Source organism: Sesamum indicum, linkage group LG4, assembly GCF_026168435.1.
Source record: "Sesamum indicum cultivar Baizhima isolate 11 linkage group LG4, ASM2616843v1, whole genome shotgun sequence".
NCBI classification, from domain to species: domain Eukaryota; kingdom Viridiplantae; phylum Streptophyta; class Magnoliopsida; order Lamiales; family Pedaliaceae; genus Sesamum; species Sesamum indicum.
The window spans coordinates 10,239,632-10,256,123 of NC_142660.1; the positions used below are offsets into that span (position 1 = coordinate 10,239,632).

Consider the following 16,492-nt stretch of genomic DNA (forward strand, 5'->3'; position numbering starts at 1 on the left):
TATTTATAGGTGATCTATCTATATGATCTTTAGGTGCTGCCACACAGCATATTATGTACTTGATTTAACAAGTGGCTAGTAATGCCACCTATCCCTTTTCTTCTAGGAAATCTCTTCTTCCTCGGTGACTAGTGTAAAATGTGAGTATCTGATTCACTTGAAATCAGTCTGTTCTTCACTGTCCCTCTGGTTCCACTTACAAATGAAATCTCTAAGCAGTGTGTTTGCCCAGTGCTATTCGTTGATGTCCTCATAGAAACAGTGGAGCACTTTTCCATGTTGGCGCTGCCTTGTTAGGCCATGTAGTGCGGATTCGTGCATATCAGGGTCCAAGAACAGCAAGAGAATGCCAACTCATGCTTATGGGCATCTAACCATCTGCCTCATGCTAGAACATTTTAGCATCCCCAGATCTTGTACAGTTACAAAGCAGCATTTCTTCATGAATTTATGATATAAACTCCTCTGTTTATTTCTTCAAAGTCCTTATATAGCTCCAGGTGGCTAGTAAGACCTTGGGGATTTTATGGATATTTCACATTGACTTATTAAATTTTTAATAATTACATTTTGGATCTAAGGAGGATTTTTGTTGGACTTAATCTCTTAGTGTTCTACTGTATTATTAGCATAGTGACAGAACTGATGGCAAGATATTCCATGAAAGTGGGGTGGTTATGGAGGCTTTTGGCTGCGTAAGGCTGTTGCATCTTGACTTATATTTTCCTTCTGATCAGAAATAGAGAGTTATGACTCTCTTCATAAAAGAGGTCACGAGTCAGAAGCTAGGAATACAATATGAAGGCTGCTATTAGTAAGGAAGGAAGTGATTTAAGAAGCAATTCGCAGTCTCTCAATTTCTTCTCTTTTTGTATTATAAGGAAAAATTTAATGGGCCTTGTAACAATATACTAGGGTAACTAATTAGGACTACTCGGAAATGTTGTTTTTCTGATTCATTATCTTTGTTTACATGTTCCACTTGCATTTGGGAGTTACTTCAATACTTTTTCATAGTTTGGGATTTCGCAGATGCTGGAACAAAAGTTAGGGTTTGAACCAAGCCCAGGGTTGATTTCTATGGCCTGTTTCAATCCTAGATTTGATGGATTCTTTACATGTAAGGGATAGAGCTTTATAACTATGGTTACGTACATATAACTACTCTACTCACTTCATTTCTACCCTGCCTGCTGTCCTTCGTCCACCTTCTCTCCTTGTTGGCCTCCAAGCACTATTCACATTCACAAACTTATACAGTGCCACCTTCCTCCTGCCACTCACCATATTATAACATTTTAGTTGGGGATAGGTGGCCTTCTCTGTGATGCTTTGCTGCAAATGCTGCATGTTAAAGTAGCTTGGTGAGTTTCATTTAGCTACCATTTTTTCTCCTGCTCCTACCCTTTTTGTGAAGTAGGCACCTTGTGTAAGTCATACAAGGATGATACCATACACTAAATTCTTTTACCTTTGCTCTCAGTTATTCAAGATTCGATGCTCTTTTTCTGTAATCTGTATTTGGCATGGCCGAATGACTTCTTGAATTTGGGCAACTCTGATCTACTCGGTTCTTTTTCATATTATAGATATGGATGTTATCGTCCTTGGTGGAGCCCTTTAGGGAAAAGGCTCGAGGGATGGCAAAAAGCATGGTGGCACTATGCTCAGGAGTCTGTTCTTTCTGATGTTCGGAGGAGGTTGAGAAAAACATCTTGGAAGTATTTTGGAGAGAGGCTGTAAGTTGATCTATGCAACAATCATTGTTAATCTGCTGGATTGATGATTACTGTATATGACCTGTTATCAAAATTGAAATATCTGCGTTTCTTGAGTGTTGCCTTATCTCTGTGATCTTTTAATGTGTCCTCCCTTTTTCTTTCTCTTTTTTGTTAATTTGCAGAATGCCACAAACTTACAGGCTATTTTCTCCTTTTCAGAATACAGCTTTTAATGATGGCTAGTTATTCTATTATATTTAGTACTAGTTGACTGTTCCTGCTGTTTGGTTGGCATGAGGTAGTGATGCTGAAACTTTATGCAATATGGATTTGAGGCTGAGTTTTTATCATGTAAAAATTTCAAGTGGTTGTAAACTGATTTATGCAAATGAGCATGATGCGCTCTGCTGATTTTCATGGCGGAAAACTGATTTGGCTATTTCTGATTGGTTCTTGCACTTTGTTGTTTGGCATAAGATTTAATGTAAACAGTAACTGAATATGTGTATGTGCGCGGTGCGTGTGCCTGTATGTGTGCGGGTGCACTCTTTCGGCATATAACCTGGTGCCTCCAATTGCTCAAATATAAATTAGAGTTTAATTGCTGGATAAAGGTGCGATAATAACAAACTTTACGATTGTCCATTTATAGGTTAAGCCTAGTGTTTTGTTGTTTCATTAATATCTATTGCATTTATGAATTTAAGCAACTTAAATCATGCAAGTCCTTTGTAGTTGAAGTGTGTATAAGAACTCCATCCTCAAGTTTCTTTATGTTGTATTTGCTGTTATATTGCTGGAAGCGTGTGAGAGTAAAGAGAGTTTGGTCCGCATTTATATAGTTGAGGACATCTAGATGATGTTAAGAGTAATTAGCTGCAGCATTACTTGGCTTTGATGGATTCACAGATCACCTTAGTGCTGCAAGGTAATAAACTCATTGTCTTATTTCTTTCAAAAAGTAACTGAATATCAGAGTGCTGGACTACCGGAAATCTACCATATAGTGAGGTAGCAAGCTCCTTCTGTGGACAATTATGTTTTCTGTTGACAACATGCTTATTCTTATATACATTACCTGAATTTTGGAAGCACCCCTACAACACATGATTTAAAATCCTGCTGATCCATGTAGTTGTCGTCTGACATAGTTCATCTTTTTGATCAACTTGCTGTCTTCGTCTACAACTTTCAGTTTCCAGTTTGGACAGTGTACAAAAGAAATTCAAAGCTATTGTATATTTTTCATTTTTATGTTTGTCTGTGTACACTGCTGCATAATCTGCTTCTCTTTCTGCAAAAGCTCTCAGTGCTGGAAAGACGAGTGGGAAAGTTTACTTTTTACTTAGAAAAAGTCTGGATGGAATTCAGAATTTTTCTATAAAAGATGTGGCTTCCATTTACTTTCTGCTGCTTGGAGAAATAAGTTATGCAAATGAATTGAAATTCAATTAACTTTTCAGGGCTAACATAGTTGCTAGAGATCCTATCATGGGAGGGTCTGATGCAGGAGCTCTACTATGTCCTTTCCGTTAATCATTTAGTATTTGATTTTATATCAGTAGGAAGACTGAGACAATTAAGAATTGCCACAATGATGCAAACTTCACACCATGGGAGTTGATTTCAGATTTTCTATGTTCATTCACCTCAAACAACCAAAAATTCAAAACAAATTGTACTGCCTCAAGGGTTGTCTAGCTAGATTTGTCTACCAAAACATGAAAAGTTAACATATTTTCTTTTCCTACTAAAACTATTATCTCGTGAATATACAAATTTTGGAAGTTTTAACTAAGCTTGTTTTCTCTTGCACTGATAAGGATGAAGTAGAATGCTATGCCAATGGAACTAGGTCAGCATCAATTGGCTAGTCTTTTTTCAGGTACAAAATTTTTCCAAAAATGGACTAGAACATAGAGAAGAAGAAAACAAAAGTATTACATGGTTTGACCACTCAGATCTGCTGTATAATTGATTTCTTGAATTCTCTGAAAAATCATTTTGTCAGTAACAGAAATTACATGTACCTTTCTCCATTTCTTTGTGTGATGTTGAATGCAGTCAACTGAATGTGCATTGCTGCCGCTTAATTACAAACTAACAATATGATAATGATTGTTGCATCTTGGATTCTCACTTCTATGTCATGTTGTAACATAGATTTGTAAGTTTTGTTTTTCTTATTACCGCAGGACCTCTCGCCGGAAGTATGTGAGTTTGTACAAGACCAAGTTGAAATGTCTTAAACATGACCAGGTGAGACAGTTGGTTTCTTAAAGTTGGGGATACACAAAAGCACAAGTCATATGGTCAAAGCTATGCTTAAGATTTTGGAGAACGCAACACATCAAAGAATGAGGGAATGAGAATGAAAGATGAAAAGCATCTTTAGAACTCTGTTTCAAGATTACCAATAGAATTATTTTGGTTTTAGATTTGAGTGTGGAATACTGTCCCGCTTATAACGAAGATAATCAACCTGAGTTCGTTTAGAGCCTTTTTAACAAGATCTCCTAGTTATTCTGTCTTCATCTATCCTGTAGAGATTAAGTTTTGTTTCACCTTTTGATGGATGAACTGATCGATCTTTATATGTTTGGCTCGTCCATGAGATAGGATCTGAGGCAATTTGGAAACCAGATTGATTATCACACCATGACTAGAGACCTTAAGACCAATCTTAGTTAGCAGCTGATATCTCCAAACTATTTTGCACATAGACTATGCGATGGCTCTATGCTTAGACTGTACACCAAATTGTGAAACCACATTCTTCTTCTTTCTCCTCCATGGTTTCAAATTGCTGCCAACAAAACACAATTACTAATAGTATATCCTTTTCCTTAGGCATCATCTCTAGAATCATCTCTTAGGCATTAATTGCCAGGAATTCCAATTTGTAAGAACAATCATATCTTGCGCATTCTGGGGGGTGTTATCTTTCTGGGAGCATTAAGTAAATTCTAACAGTCTTGTACCAATTTAAATTATTAGGGCGGTCGATTTTATGTTCTGTAGTTCTGCACATAATTGGAATTACGTATGCCACTGCCAAATTCTTTTGTTCTTCACCCACAATGAAAGTTAAACTCATTGAAGAATGTGCAGAAACTGATTTGGATATTACCAAAGCAAAACTGAATATAGGAACGACCGACGTAAACAATGGTCCAGAAGGTGACTAGAAACCTATCCAATCCAGCAGGGAGACAAACAGTGTGGGGGTAGGCTGCAAAAAATGGTCGCTAGGTGTCTGTCTGTAGGGCAGTCTTATGCTCCTGCACTATAGGACAGTTTTCGGGAGAGGCTGCTCTCTCGAGGTTGTGCTTCTCCCTGTCCTGGCTGGAAAATAGACAGTAACTTGGTGAGGATGACCTGAAATAGCAATGATTTTGCTCATTGGGCCACGAAGAAAAGAAAGAGGAAATGTTTCTTCATGCCTACAAACCATGGAAGGATGGGTCTACTGTCTTGTACCAGGTTACATGAGATGGAGAAAGATTTCTCTCTCTTTGTATACAGCTTATACAAACTTTTATACACATAAATACAGTCTAAGGTCGAAAATTGAATCAATCAACCTTAAATTATGCCTAGTATATGCAATCCTCCTAATATAACCCCTCCTTTTCTGTAACAAAAGGATAGGGAAAATACTTTAATTTGCTTGACTATAATGGAAACACAAGTGCGAGTTCTTATAAATACAGTTATGAGAAATTTACCTAAGATATAAATTTGTTCAATTTCTTTATACATTGTAATGAATTACTTTCAGAAGCTTCTTTGAATTAGTACTATTACAAAGGAATTTACGAGGAATTTTCATTTTCATTCATTCATTTTTCCTTTTGTACTTCCCTTGGGATCCTAGATGAAATCCTTATGTGAAGGAATGTTGTGTCAAGTTTATATTGCTGAGCTGTAATTATACATTATGTACTGTAGTGGTGGTTCATTTTCTGTGAGCTGAAGATTCAATGTCCTGGTTATGTCGAAGATGTAGTCATGCATGTTAACATACCGTCGTCGATGATGGTGCCATCTTATGTTGTTAAACTTCATAATTATCTAGTTCTTTCTTGCAATTTCTTTCTACAAGCAATATATGCTATTAAGGAACTGGATTCTCTCAAAAGGAAAGGAGGTCAAAACTTCCAACTAAAATATGAGGGAACATGTTAACATTTTTGAGGTTTTATCCCATTTCTTTTGACGTCTTTCATCCATCTTCAAGGGAGGGTGGTCATCTTTTATCACCAACTATTATTTGCTTCATGGGCTTAATGTTGGAAAATATTCTTTTTCACACTTACCATGATAATTTGCCAATTCTTAGAGGTTGAATTAACATTGTCTGACATGAAAATATCCCCGTGGATGAGAGTATAACATAAAAAGGTAGAACATACAAGGAAAAATTGATAAACCAAACGAAGCCTAATTGGAGTAAGAAGGATTTTTAATAGATGATATGCTAAGGCCCCTTGTTGACTACTGAAAGTATTGAGGGTTTTGACCATGGGAATAGGGAGGGGTCGGGGTGATGCCTGTTTCATTTTGCCATTTTGTGCTACAACCAATCCATAAATCGTTAAAGCTTCCATAAAAGCTAGACTAAGCAATAGAGTACCTCGTATTTTTCCCTCTGCCTCGGGCTGTCTCGCGATACCCTCTATGGCTTGACCTGCAGCAGTCCCTTGACCAACTCCAGGTCCAATAGAAGCAAGCCCTACGGCCAATCCGATGATGACAAAATTATCAACGATTGGAATCCCGTATTTCTATTCAACAACGTATGAATAGTTCTTTGATTTTGATTAAGGGGTTGTTGAATTCTTGCCTTGCAATAACTGGAAGAAAACGGATTGGTATTGGTGCAATCTGATCCATTATCAGAGAACAATCCTGAGCCCGATGGATCATTCCTTTTTCCGATATATGAAATAGTGGATTTCACCAAGTCGAATCTTAGGAAATGTCGAATCAAACCATTTACCCTTATTTCAACAAAGGAAGCATGGGCTTCTTGACTAGAAAGAGAAAATATACGATGTGGAAACCTCATCTTCCCCATTACTTACTTAGACAACAAACAAATTCTATTAGCATTTATGTCATCTACATTGTACATTTGCTAATGCTTTGCCCTAGACAATAGATGTCATCGCGTTGGCATTCCTTGGTGGAGACCTAATGGAAATGGATATTATGGTTGATGAGCATATCTTTTATTTTAGTTGGTCTTTTGAGGTACTTTTTAATTGTTCTCTAAGAAAGATGCTGTATTTTATTTTGTCAACTGAGTTGTTGGAAGGTTGCAGAATCGATTTTGGTGGTGCGGAATAATTTTGTCATCTGCGTATTCTTTATGAGCTAACTGATGATAGATTAGGACGGTTATGGAAGTTAATGTATTTTTGTCGGAACTACTATCTTTGATTTCCAGCGTCTACAACTTAAAAATAATTGTGGGACAAAGGGAGCATTACATTGGTAATCTGTTATACTAAAAGCTGTATGCTGTAATCAATGCTATGCATTTATGCATCTTCTGGCTGCGAAAAGTGGTACTTGAAGTAGGTTTTGGCTGCTTCACTGTCTGTGTAGGACAATTTCCTTTCTATGAGGTATTATTGAAGAACACAACATATAGGCCTTCCTATTCCCTCTCTTAATCTCGCTCTTGCTCCATTCAGGTGATAGAACAAGATGTGCAGCATGAGTTGGAGGAAATGGAGAAAGAAACTGATATAGATGACATTTTGGATTACAGATCTGTTGCTGAACGTGAACTACAGGTAAAATTGATGTTCATCTGCTCTATACATGCATTTATCATATTTCTCGTGCAAGTAACTCCTTGTACAGGTTTTTGTAGTGTAGTTGCTACCATATGAAAACCAATTGGGAGACAAAATAATACACTTTAATTGAAGACATAGATTATTTTGCTTTGCAATCATGACTTTTCTTTTGTAGGATTTCTTGGTAAATCCGTCATTGAGATATGGGAGCAACAGTGGAAATGTTGACAAGTCTGTTGAAGATGATCGTCCTCCTAGCAAGGCCAAGGCCCGTGGATGGTTGAATTGGTTATCATATGGGATGCTTGGGGCAGGGGGAACAGATGATTCTAATCAATTTTCTGGTGTCATTTCAGATGATGTGATCAAGGTGTCCATATTTGCTTGATTAATCAGATGATATCGACAATGCATGGATTCTGTGAAATTAATGTAGGATTATACCTTATAATTTTGTTGGTTCTAAAACTTTGAAATTTCCTTTTATAGGATATATATGAGGCCACAAAATTCCATCCTGCTTCTGAACTAGTTGGGGATTCTACTACAATGGTGGAATTTTACTTTTCTTCAATGAAAATCAACATTTCTGAAACCCATACCACGCTTCGGAGCATGTACGTGATTTATTTCTAATACACTGGTGACAGATTTTTATAGTTCAGAACTTTCATATGTAAGCGCTTCATTAAGATATTTGACATTGAACTGAGGCAATGGCTAACTTCCTTTAACTCTTCCAGAACCATAGAAATGTGGTGTCCAGAATTGAGAGTATATTCAGTGGAGTAATCTATATTATAGCTTGGGAAGCTAGTCTCTTTGTGCTTGTGATTGTTATGACATGGTGAAGCTAGTTGTTAATTGTAGTAATTGTTCGCTTTCAGAATATGTAGTTGGTGTTATGGGGGAATTTTTGCAGAATTTGCTTGATATTTGCTTATTACTGTGTTCTGGAATTTGTGTATGTCACTTGTTCCAATTCAGTCTCCTAGATACAAGTTTAAACCCCATTTACCAAGACTTATTCAGGAATGTCGGGAAAACTCCCAGAACCTGGTTTTAAGGATAAAGTGCAAGTGTATTATTCTAGTTCTTTATAGATGTCAATGCTTAGGAGAGCTTTTTGGAAAGTGAGTAAGCTCCATAATTGAGATGGAAAGGTATTTTCCTAGCTGTTATGCATTGTAGGAGGAGAAACCCTTTTATTTTAATCCTGCATTCTCGTGTCAGAGACAACCTTTTTCATCAAATTTTACACTCAGAAATGAAATATCATTTTTAGTTATTTTGAAAAATATCAGCAGTTTGTTTCAGGTTATATTGTACCTGAAGCATCTCTTTGTGCGCTCAGTTGCCCTTAATGTCCAACGACTCAACAAGCGTACTATGTCCTTTACTGAGTTGAACTTGTATAATTCGATTCCGTAACCCAACGAGGCTAAGTTAAAACTTGTTAGTTCACTTGCAAATATAAGTCTATGAATAATACTCATCCTAGTATTGATGAACAAGCTTTTGATTCTCCACTTTGTAGTCCTCGTAAGGATGGCTCATCGGATTATAAAACTGCACTGGTGTAGCCATTGTTATTGCAATTAAGTGGACTAGTCAGTATATTTGGTGCGAAACTAAGCTCTAGATTTTCATAACACACTATTCTCCTCACTCACGTTGATATAAGTTAAACCCTAGTTCGTTTTCAGTGCAAAGTATCTGGTGCTTTTTGAGCATCATCTCTTTTGGGTTGACAGAATAGTGGGATGCTTAGTTAATCGAGTTTGTTAGTGATATTATGACGTTTGATGTCCTTGTCTTCCTATTCCTTGTCCTTCTGTACAAGATATATCCTAATTTTCCTAGATAAAAATTATTTTTCAGGGTAAATGATTAACCTTTTTATTGATATGGATTATATGTAATTTGCTACATGATACCCTGGCATAATGTTTAGGGAGCTCGGACAGGCTATTGCTGATTTGACGCTGAAGGGGATTTCTATTGAGGGCAAGGTCTGGGAGAAATCTGCAATTATTAGTGCTTCTATCAACTCGGCACAGATGGTTAATCCATTTAAAAATCAAGTTGTTTTCTTCACAAAAAAGGTTCATGTTCTCTCTTAAAGCATATAAGTTGTCTATATATATACCTTTATTGCATGCAGTAAGTTCTGGTGTTGGTTAGACATAGAAGTTACTGCTGAGAAGTATAGAGATGTCACTTTTAGATTTCAGTTGATTGTTAATTTTACCAGTTGTTCCTTGTTCTGAAGTGCTGAAGTGTACTGAATGGCTCATTGTTAATTACTGATGCATTACAATCTAGTACTTGCTTATGTGGTGGTTCTATGCTTAGCATGGAAAATTGTAGATCCATAAATACATTTTATTATTCTTTTGGGAATATTACTTGTGGAGTCCTTTAGTTAATGATGTTTCTTTAGGTTCTTGCTGGTTTAAACCAGAAGAAACACTCTGTTATCTCCCATCCTCATCAATATTTTCAAGCCAGTCATTTTTAGTACCCACCTGCGATGTTTATATTTCCTTGCTACGACAAGGTGTTAACTGAATATCCAGAAAGTCTGGAGATAGAATGTGTCTTTAAATAATAGGGTTCTTGTAAGAGAAAAATGTAGACTGGGGCATTGTGGTTGGAATTATTTTAGTTTCGTATTCTATTTCTTAATCTGTGCTAAGACATGCGAACTACTTTTAGCAATTAATAGTAATTAATGTGCAATAGATTGAAACCACCTAAACTACAGGTAAAACTAACACTTCACTCCCTGCTGTTGACCAGTACGATGCTCTACCTCAATATTATTAGTTAACTGGTAAGGTTATAGATTATAGACCACGTAGGACAAACAATCAAGATACAGAAGTGACCATAAAATAAGATGATTTACTTCTATCATTTGATACACCTGGAGATAAATACCAAAATTATCAGTGTAAAACCAGCTCTTCCTTTTCCTCTCACTCAGAGGAGGGAAAAAAAAAACACCCTTATCTTTTGGCCGCTGCTCTAGGGAACTTGGGGTGCAGCAGCTTTACTGCAATTCACATTCATTGGCACGACTGCGACAAACCACAATAATGATTCATAAGGCTTAACATGCCTTTTGATGGCTTTCTAAATGTTAAATAATCGAAGTTAGCTTATATATAAAATTGCATGCATGGGTTTATCCATCTATGAAGAGTATGAGAAATGGAACTCTTCTCTATTTTCATGGTTGCTGGTGGTAGAAGTATACCACTGGGTCCACGAGAATTTCAGGTTATATAGGAGGTTAGGTCAAGTATTGAATCTAAGGCACTGTGCCATCTCTTGGTAGGGATTCAATCATAAAGTGATGCCAGAGTCCAGAACTGTTGTGTTGTTTTCTGCTTCTAGGGAAAAAATGATGTGTGGTTCCACTACTGTTGTGCGTGTGTGTGTGTTGGGGGGGGGGGGTAATGATGTTGGTGGTAATACAGGGGCATGTTAAGGCTATTGATGGGCTGACCAAGGGCATGGTAGATAGTGGAGATGGTGGTGGGAAGGTCATGGGGTGGAGGTGGTAGTGGAAGTTGCGGAAGGTGCGGGTATCATGCATCGAAATCCAGATGGTTGTGTAAAATATGCTTCAAAGTAGAAGACTGTATTTTAGGCATTCCACTTGAGGCTGTGGTTGGTTGAGCTGAGTGTTAGACCCATGGAAGGTCTCCAAATCCTCGCCTTTTTGTGATGTGCGACATGTGTGCTTCATGAATTCAAGGCTGATAGAAGAGAGAAGTATACTGTCTAAGAACCCGCATCTCAAATTTGTTCACATATGACATAATCATTTACACACTGAATATAACAAAGGTGAAACAGCGGAAGATCCATAAAATGTTCTGAAGGTAAAATAGGAAAAGATACATCAATTCTAACATTATCCCACAAACTGATGCTTACACATCAACTACGCCCTGATTGTTATGCTAAGCCTTTAATTGGTTTGTCACTCAAGCTTTAGTGAAAAGATTGGTTGTTTGCTCTAAAGGACCAAACACAGTAGAATTTGTGGCTCAGCATAGCTTCAACACTCACGAGTGATTTGTTACTTAACTTTAAGTGAAAGTTAAGGGAGAAACTAGCAAAGTACAGAATATAACTTAGCGGAAAAACACAGGAAGCTGGTTATTACAACAGCTAGTTAGCTATTGCAATAGAGGTGGCATTTCACATACCTGGCATGATAAAGGGCTCCAATATCTATTGCTGTAGTATTGTTGACAGTTTGATCATCCTGTTGGCAAACCAGTCCCTTTATTTCTTGAACTTCTGCGGGATGCATGTCTTGGATTTGTCATTAGAGTTGGTATTCCTGGAGCTGCCCTGTCTTTTCTCGCTTGATTTGAAATTGTCACATGATCTTCCTTGAGTAATATTATCCAGAATTAGTGATCAATTTTGGCCATCATCTTTTTCCATCTCGTATTTCACCCATTATTAGTATACTGTAATGGACTTTATGTTCACAGGTTGATGCTGAGGATGAGTTGCTTGAAAACCAGCATCCTTCTCTAAACGTCAAAGTTGATCTCTCCCCTCCAACATGTGATGTAAATTCATCAGTGAAGGTTTCTTGATGTTCCTTAGCTGTTATGTTGTCTTATAAATTTAAACTTGATACCATTCCTTTCAATCTGTTATGTTCCTGTAGCTTTTGCGGGTGATGACTTGCAGATCTTGTTTGCAGATTGTACTTAATCCGACTGAACTGATCTGTGATACAGAATTTTTGAAGAATATTTCGGGTTTCTTACATGTTCTACAACAGTTTAGCTTTCAGCAGCAAAGGGTAATACTACATTTCTATTCTGTCTCAGATCATTGTATTACTGGTGTAAACAAAAAGGTAGTCAAAAGACTCACAAATGAGCTAGACTCGGATTACGTAATTGCCAGTTAAGCTGGGGAGAGTTGCTGATTTCATAAATCTTGCTGTCGACGTAGTATGTGCTTTATGATTTTGTTCTCATTCTGTGTATGACAAGGGGAAATTGCTTTCACAAAGATTAAGAATCTGAATTAAATGGTTGTGATTGGATTCGAATGATCTGACACAATTACTCCACTTTATAATCTGATTATTGTATTTTTGAGGTTAAACTAATTTAATTCATAGTTCTCACCTGAGGTGAGATAGCTTGCGGTAACGAGATGGTGGCTTTGGTCGAGGGAGAAAGGTCATTTTAGCAGGTGGGATTTAGCAGAGTTTATGTGAAGTAAAGCTAACACAAACCAGAGTCAGAATAAAAATGTACAGAGATTGTTGGAAAAAATTCTTAAAATAGCTCGAGAACCTTGAGCAGGTATGTTTTGCTGGCACAATCAACAAAGACTGAGCCAGCTGGGAGATGCTTTTGACATAGTCCATAATGCAACAAGTTAGGCATTGCAGCTGCCTTTAGGAATGTGAAGATGGTTAAAGAGAGGGTACAACACCTATGAGTATGGTTGAGAGGTCTTGCACTGAAGAAGGCAAACAGAGATATGAAGAGGAGGAAAAGGCATCAGATAGAAGGATTATACTAGACAGGATATGTCCGATGTCAATGTTGGGTAGAAGCAGGACAATGGGAGTTCCTCCTTCTGGGGGCAGCAAATATGGTGGTTAGTTATATGTTGAAAATATTGATGTCCGACTTAAAATGTTTATATATGGTGCAATATTATTGTTCATCAAGTTTAACATGCCTTGATATGGTAGGAAAGGAAAAATGTGTCCGAAGGTCTTAGAAGAGAGAGGTAAACAGACGAACTTTGTGCATTATGTGGTAGTCCTTTGTGCCTATACTGTGTGGGGTTTCCTGAAAAATACTCTGTAACTGAAATAGGGGAATTCTTGTAAAGCCATTCTAGCATTCTAGGAATCCACTACCTTCCCTCAAATTGCAGCCTCGAGTTCTTCTTTTGTGCAAAACGTACAAATGCTTCTTTGTTTTGTACTTGCTGCTTATGACTGTAAATATTCCTCACTGCTAGGAAATGCATGACATTAGTGATTTGCATGCATCATGAAGTGAACTTGCACGTGACGACTAGTTGGCATTTCATTGTATTTTCTGCATTTGTACTTTGGATTTTTTCACTGCTGACAAAAAATCGTTGGATGCCTTGTTTAGTAAGGGAAGTGATTTTGGGTGATCTACTTACAGTTAACACCTTCTAGTGACATTATGTTTTTCCCACATTTACTTGCTGATGCAGATGCTGCTGTCTCTAAATGGCATTCATGACCTTAACTCGCGACTTGTGTCAAAAATTGGGTATGTTTCACTTCTCAAGGATGTGGATGCCTCTACTATGGTTTTCTACATTTTATATTATTATTATATATTCAGAAAGTGTTTCTATTTTTCTTTTGCACATGGGTTTTGGAGGTCATCATTATTTCTTATTTGTTTTGCAGTTATGTTTTATCAAGTCGTAAAAAGATGATGTGGGATATCAATCTTTTCAGTACTGTCATCAATATACCAAGGGAAAATGCTAACACTGAAGCGCATGATTTAGTATGTCCTTTTTACAGATTTGTCGATATAAAAATGCAAATTTATTTTGTTCTTTGCCCTTTTTTATGTTTAGCCCATGTCAAACTTTATCCTTGTTTGTGAAATTAAGCAAGTGCAGATAGACACATGCATTCTTTCTGTCGTATAATAGTTGACATATCTGTTGCTGCAATTTCTTGCAACTAACGGAAGCCCACCTTACACATCACCCATGCCCTTGAAATCCCATGTCTAAAGAGAAAATGAGGGAGAAAATTAAAAGCTCTGACAAGTCTCTCGGATTTCCTCACTCCCACCCTCCCTGTAAAAGAGATGCATTTTCAAGCATAATGTTAAAAGATTTATACCTGGGTCACTATGAATTATGAGAAAGCAATAATTGAAATGCAAAGAACAATAATATTCTTTTTGTACGACCAATGGTGCACTTTGCTCCAAATGGTCCATTTTCTTTTACCTGCAAATCGAGACTTGTGCCCATGGATTAGTTTCCAATGGAAAAGCTTCATAGGATGAGAATCTCTTGCATTCACAATATTGCTTGGAAGTAATATTAATACTTGGCCATGTTAGTCCCTATTCTGAACATAGATTTGCTTGAGTGAATATTAATTGCACAAGTTTCTCAAATAGGAGATGATTGGAACTGATAGCTTATCCTGTGTAGGATTCAAGTCAACAAACTTAATATGAGGTTGCATTTGGTTGGATTGTTAAGGACGGACTGCAAATCCATAATAACAGATAAGCATCACTTATTTGGTAATTTTGAAGAATTTCAAGTCCTGAGGAAGCAAGCCTTAGGCGTGTTTGTGACTACTTATGGTATTATCTTGAACTGGGGGAGATGTATCTGATATGATTATTATTAGAATACAAAATAACTGTATAGGAGGAATTATTTGTAGAAAATATGGTGTACTTGAAGGGTATTGAAATCTTTATAGGGTTTCATGTCATAAAAAGGTGTGGAAGTTAAACGCAACTTAGTTTTAATGCAAAGTTCAGGTAGGTTGGGTAATGTAGTAAGCCTAGAAAATGCCTGGAATCTTCCATTTAGATAAAACATGCAAAGTTCTGAATTGGATGATGCTCTTGGATTCTTCAACATATTTTATAGTCACAAAAATGGTCATTCTGATGGAATGAGTAGGACACAACCGACGCTAGTTTTTCTTTTTAAACTCTTAACTCAAGCTCTACATGGAAGGCCAATAATTTCATGTCACTGGAAGTACACCTTGGTGATAATGAAAGTAGGTCTTTTGCATGGGTGCTGCCAAAGAGCATCTTTAGGGAACTCCAAAGTAGGATTGGAATCTTAAGATGGTTTGTTTACTACTGAGCCATTATATCTTATTATCGTAAGATTGAAGATACTAAGTGCCGAATAATTTTCCTATCTATAATTTATGCTACACATTTTTGCAATACTAGCAGCTTCATTGTTCATTCTAGAAATAAAGAAGATCAGTCCCTATTCTCTATCGTCCGTCCTTTACAACTCTCAAGGGAAATCACTAATTTAGTGGATCAAAACCTTTCTATGCAACTTGGTCTGGCGATTGAATTTAACGTGTTTGGTCATGATTGGTCATGGGTGAAGTATGAGAATTAATGAGGTTCTGCTATATAGTCTCTCAGATTGCTTGATGGTTAAAATAGAAGTCATTCGTTCTGTTATCCCTCTCTATTGTATGTTCATTTATATACCTATGATATTCCATATGGGTGAAAGGTTGAACCATTAAATCCCTTAGATAAAACATCTGCCATTTGACTCCCTGAAGGCACATAAGGCATGCAAATAGGCCTTTCCAGCTTTTTTTCCTTGATGAAGTGTCCATTTATCTTGATATGCTTTGTCCTATCATGTGTATAGGATTATGAGCAATATAGATTGTCGACTTATTGTCACTTTACAACATCATAGGTCAATCCCTCTTAACTCTCAAATCGTCCAAGAGCATCTTGAAACACAAAAACTCGCATAGTCCCTGAACTCTGATTCAACACTTGACTACATCCGTTTTTTTGCTTCTCCATGTTACCAAATTGCCACCAAGAAACGTGTAATAGCTAGATGTGATTTCATTATTCCTTTGGAATAGAACTCCTTTCCGTGGAGTCGTGGACTACCTTGCAAGTAATGTAACACTTAGCATGCAGCTTGTAGATGTGATTCCCTTGGATTGTGCATAAACTGACTAAACATACTTAGTGCAAATGTTATGCCTGGTCGAGTGTGAGTAAGATAGATGAGTTTTCCTACCGATCTCTGGTACATCTCTCTATTGGTAGTTGTTCTTCTTTTGCTTCCCAAAGTTTATGGTTTGGCTCTATGGGTGTATTCAATAGATCTGTCATCACATACTTCTGCTGCGAGATTAAAATTCCTTGTTTTGAC

The 16,492-nt window shown here is 37.1% G+C and overlaps 1 protein-coding gene across 4 annotated transcripts in view; it reads left to right on the plus strand.

Annotated features, from left to right (window-relative positions):
- The window catches only part of LOC105160162 (vacuolar protein sorting-associated protein, putative (DUF1162)), a 54,979-nt gene that overhangs the window by 12,596 nt on the left and 25,891 nt on the right, over positions 1-16,492 (plus strand). For 2 of the 4 annotated variants that reach the window (XM_088879582.1, XM_011077428.3), the window contains exons 11-20: positions 1,590-1,739; positions 3,917-3,980; positions 7,424-7,525; positions 7,707-7,901; positions 8,021-8,148; positions 9,486-9,636; positions 12,049-12,147; positions 12,267-12,368; positions 13,781-13,839; positions 13,983-14,085. In XM_088879582.1, the coding sequence (XP_088735708.1) occupies positions 1,590-1,739; positions 3,917-3,980; positions 7,424-7,525; positions 7,707-7,901; positions 8,021-8,148; positions 9,486-9,636; positions 12,049-12,147; positions 12,267-12,368; positions 13,781-13,839; positions 13,983-14,085 (1,153 nt within the window). Of the gene's footprint in view, positions 1-1,589; positions 1,740-3,525; positions 3,607-3,916; positions 3,981-7,423; positions 7,526-7,706; positions 7,902-8,020; positions 8,149-9,485; positions 9,637-12,048; positions 12,148-12,266; positions 12,369-12,930; positions 13,184-13,780; positions 13,840-13,982; positions 14,086-16,492 lie in introns of those variants that run through there. The other 2 variants (XM_088879583.1, XM_011077430.3) reach the window with 2 other exon arrangements.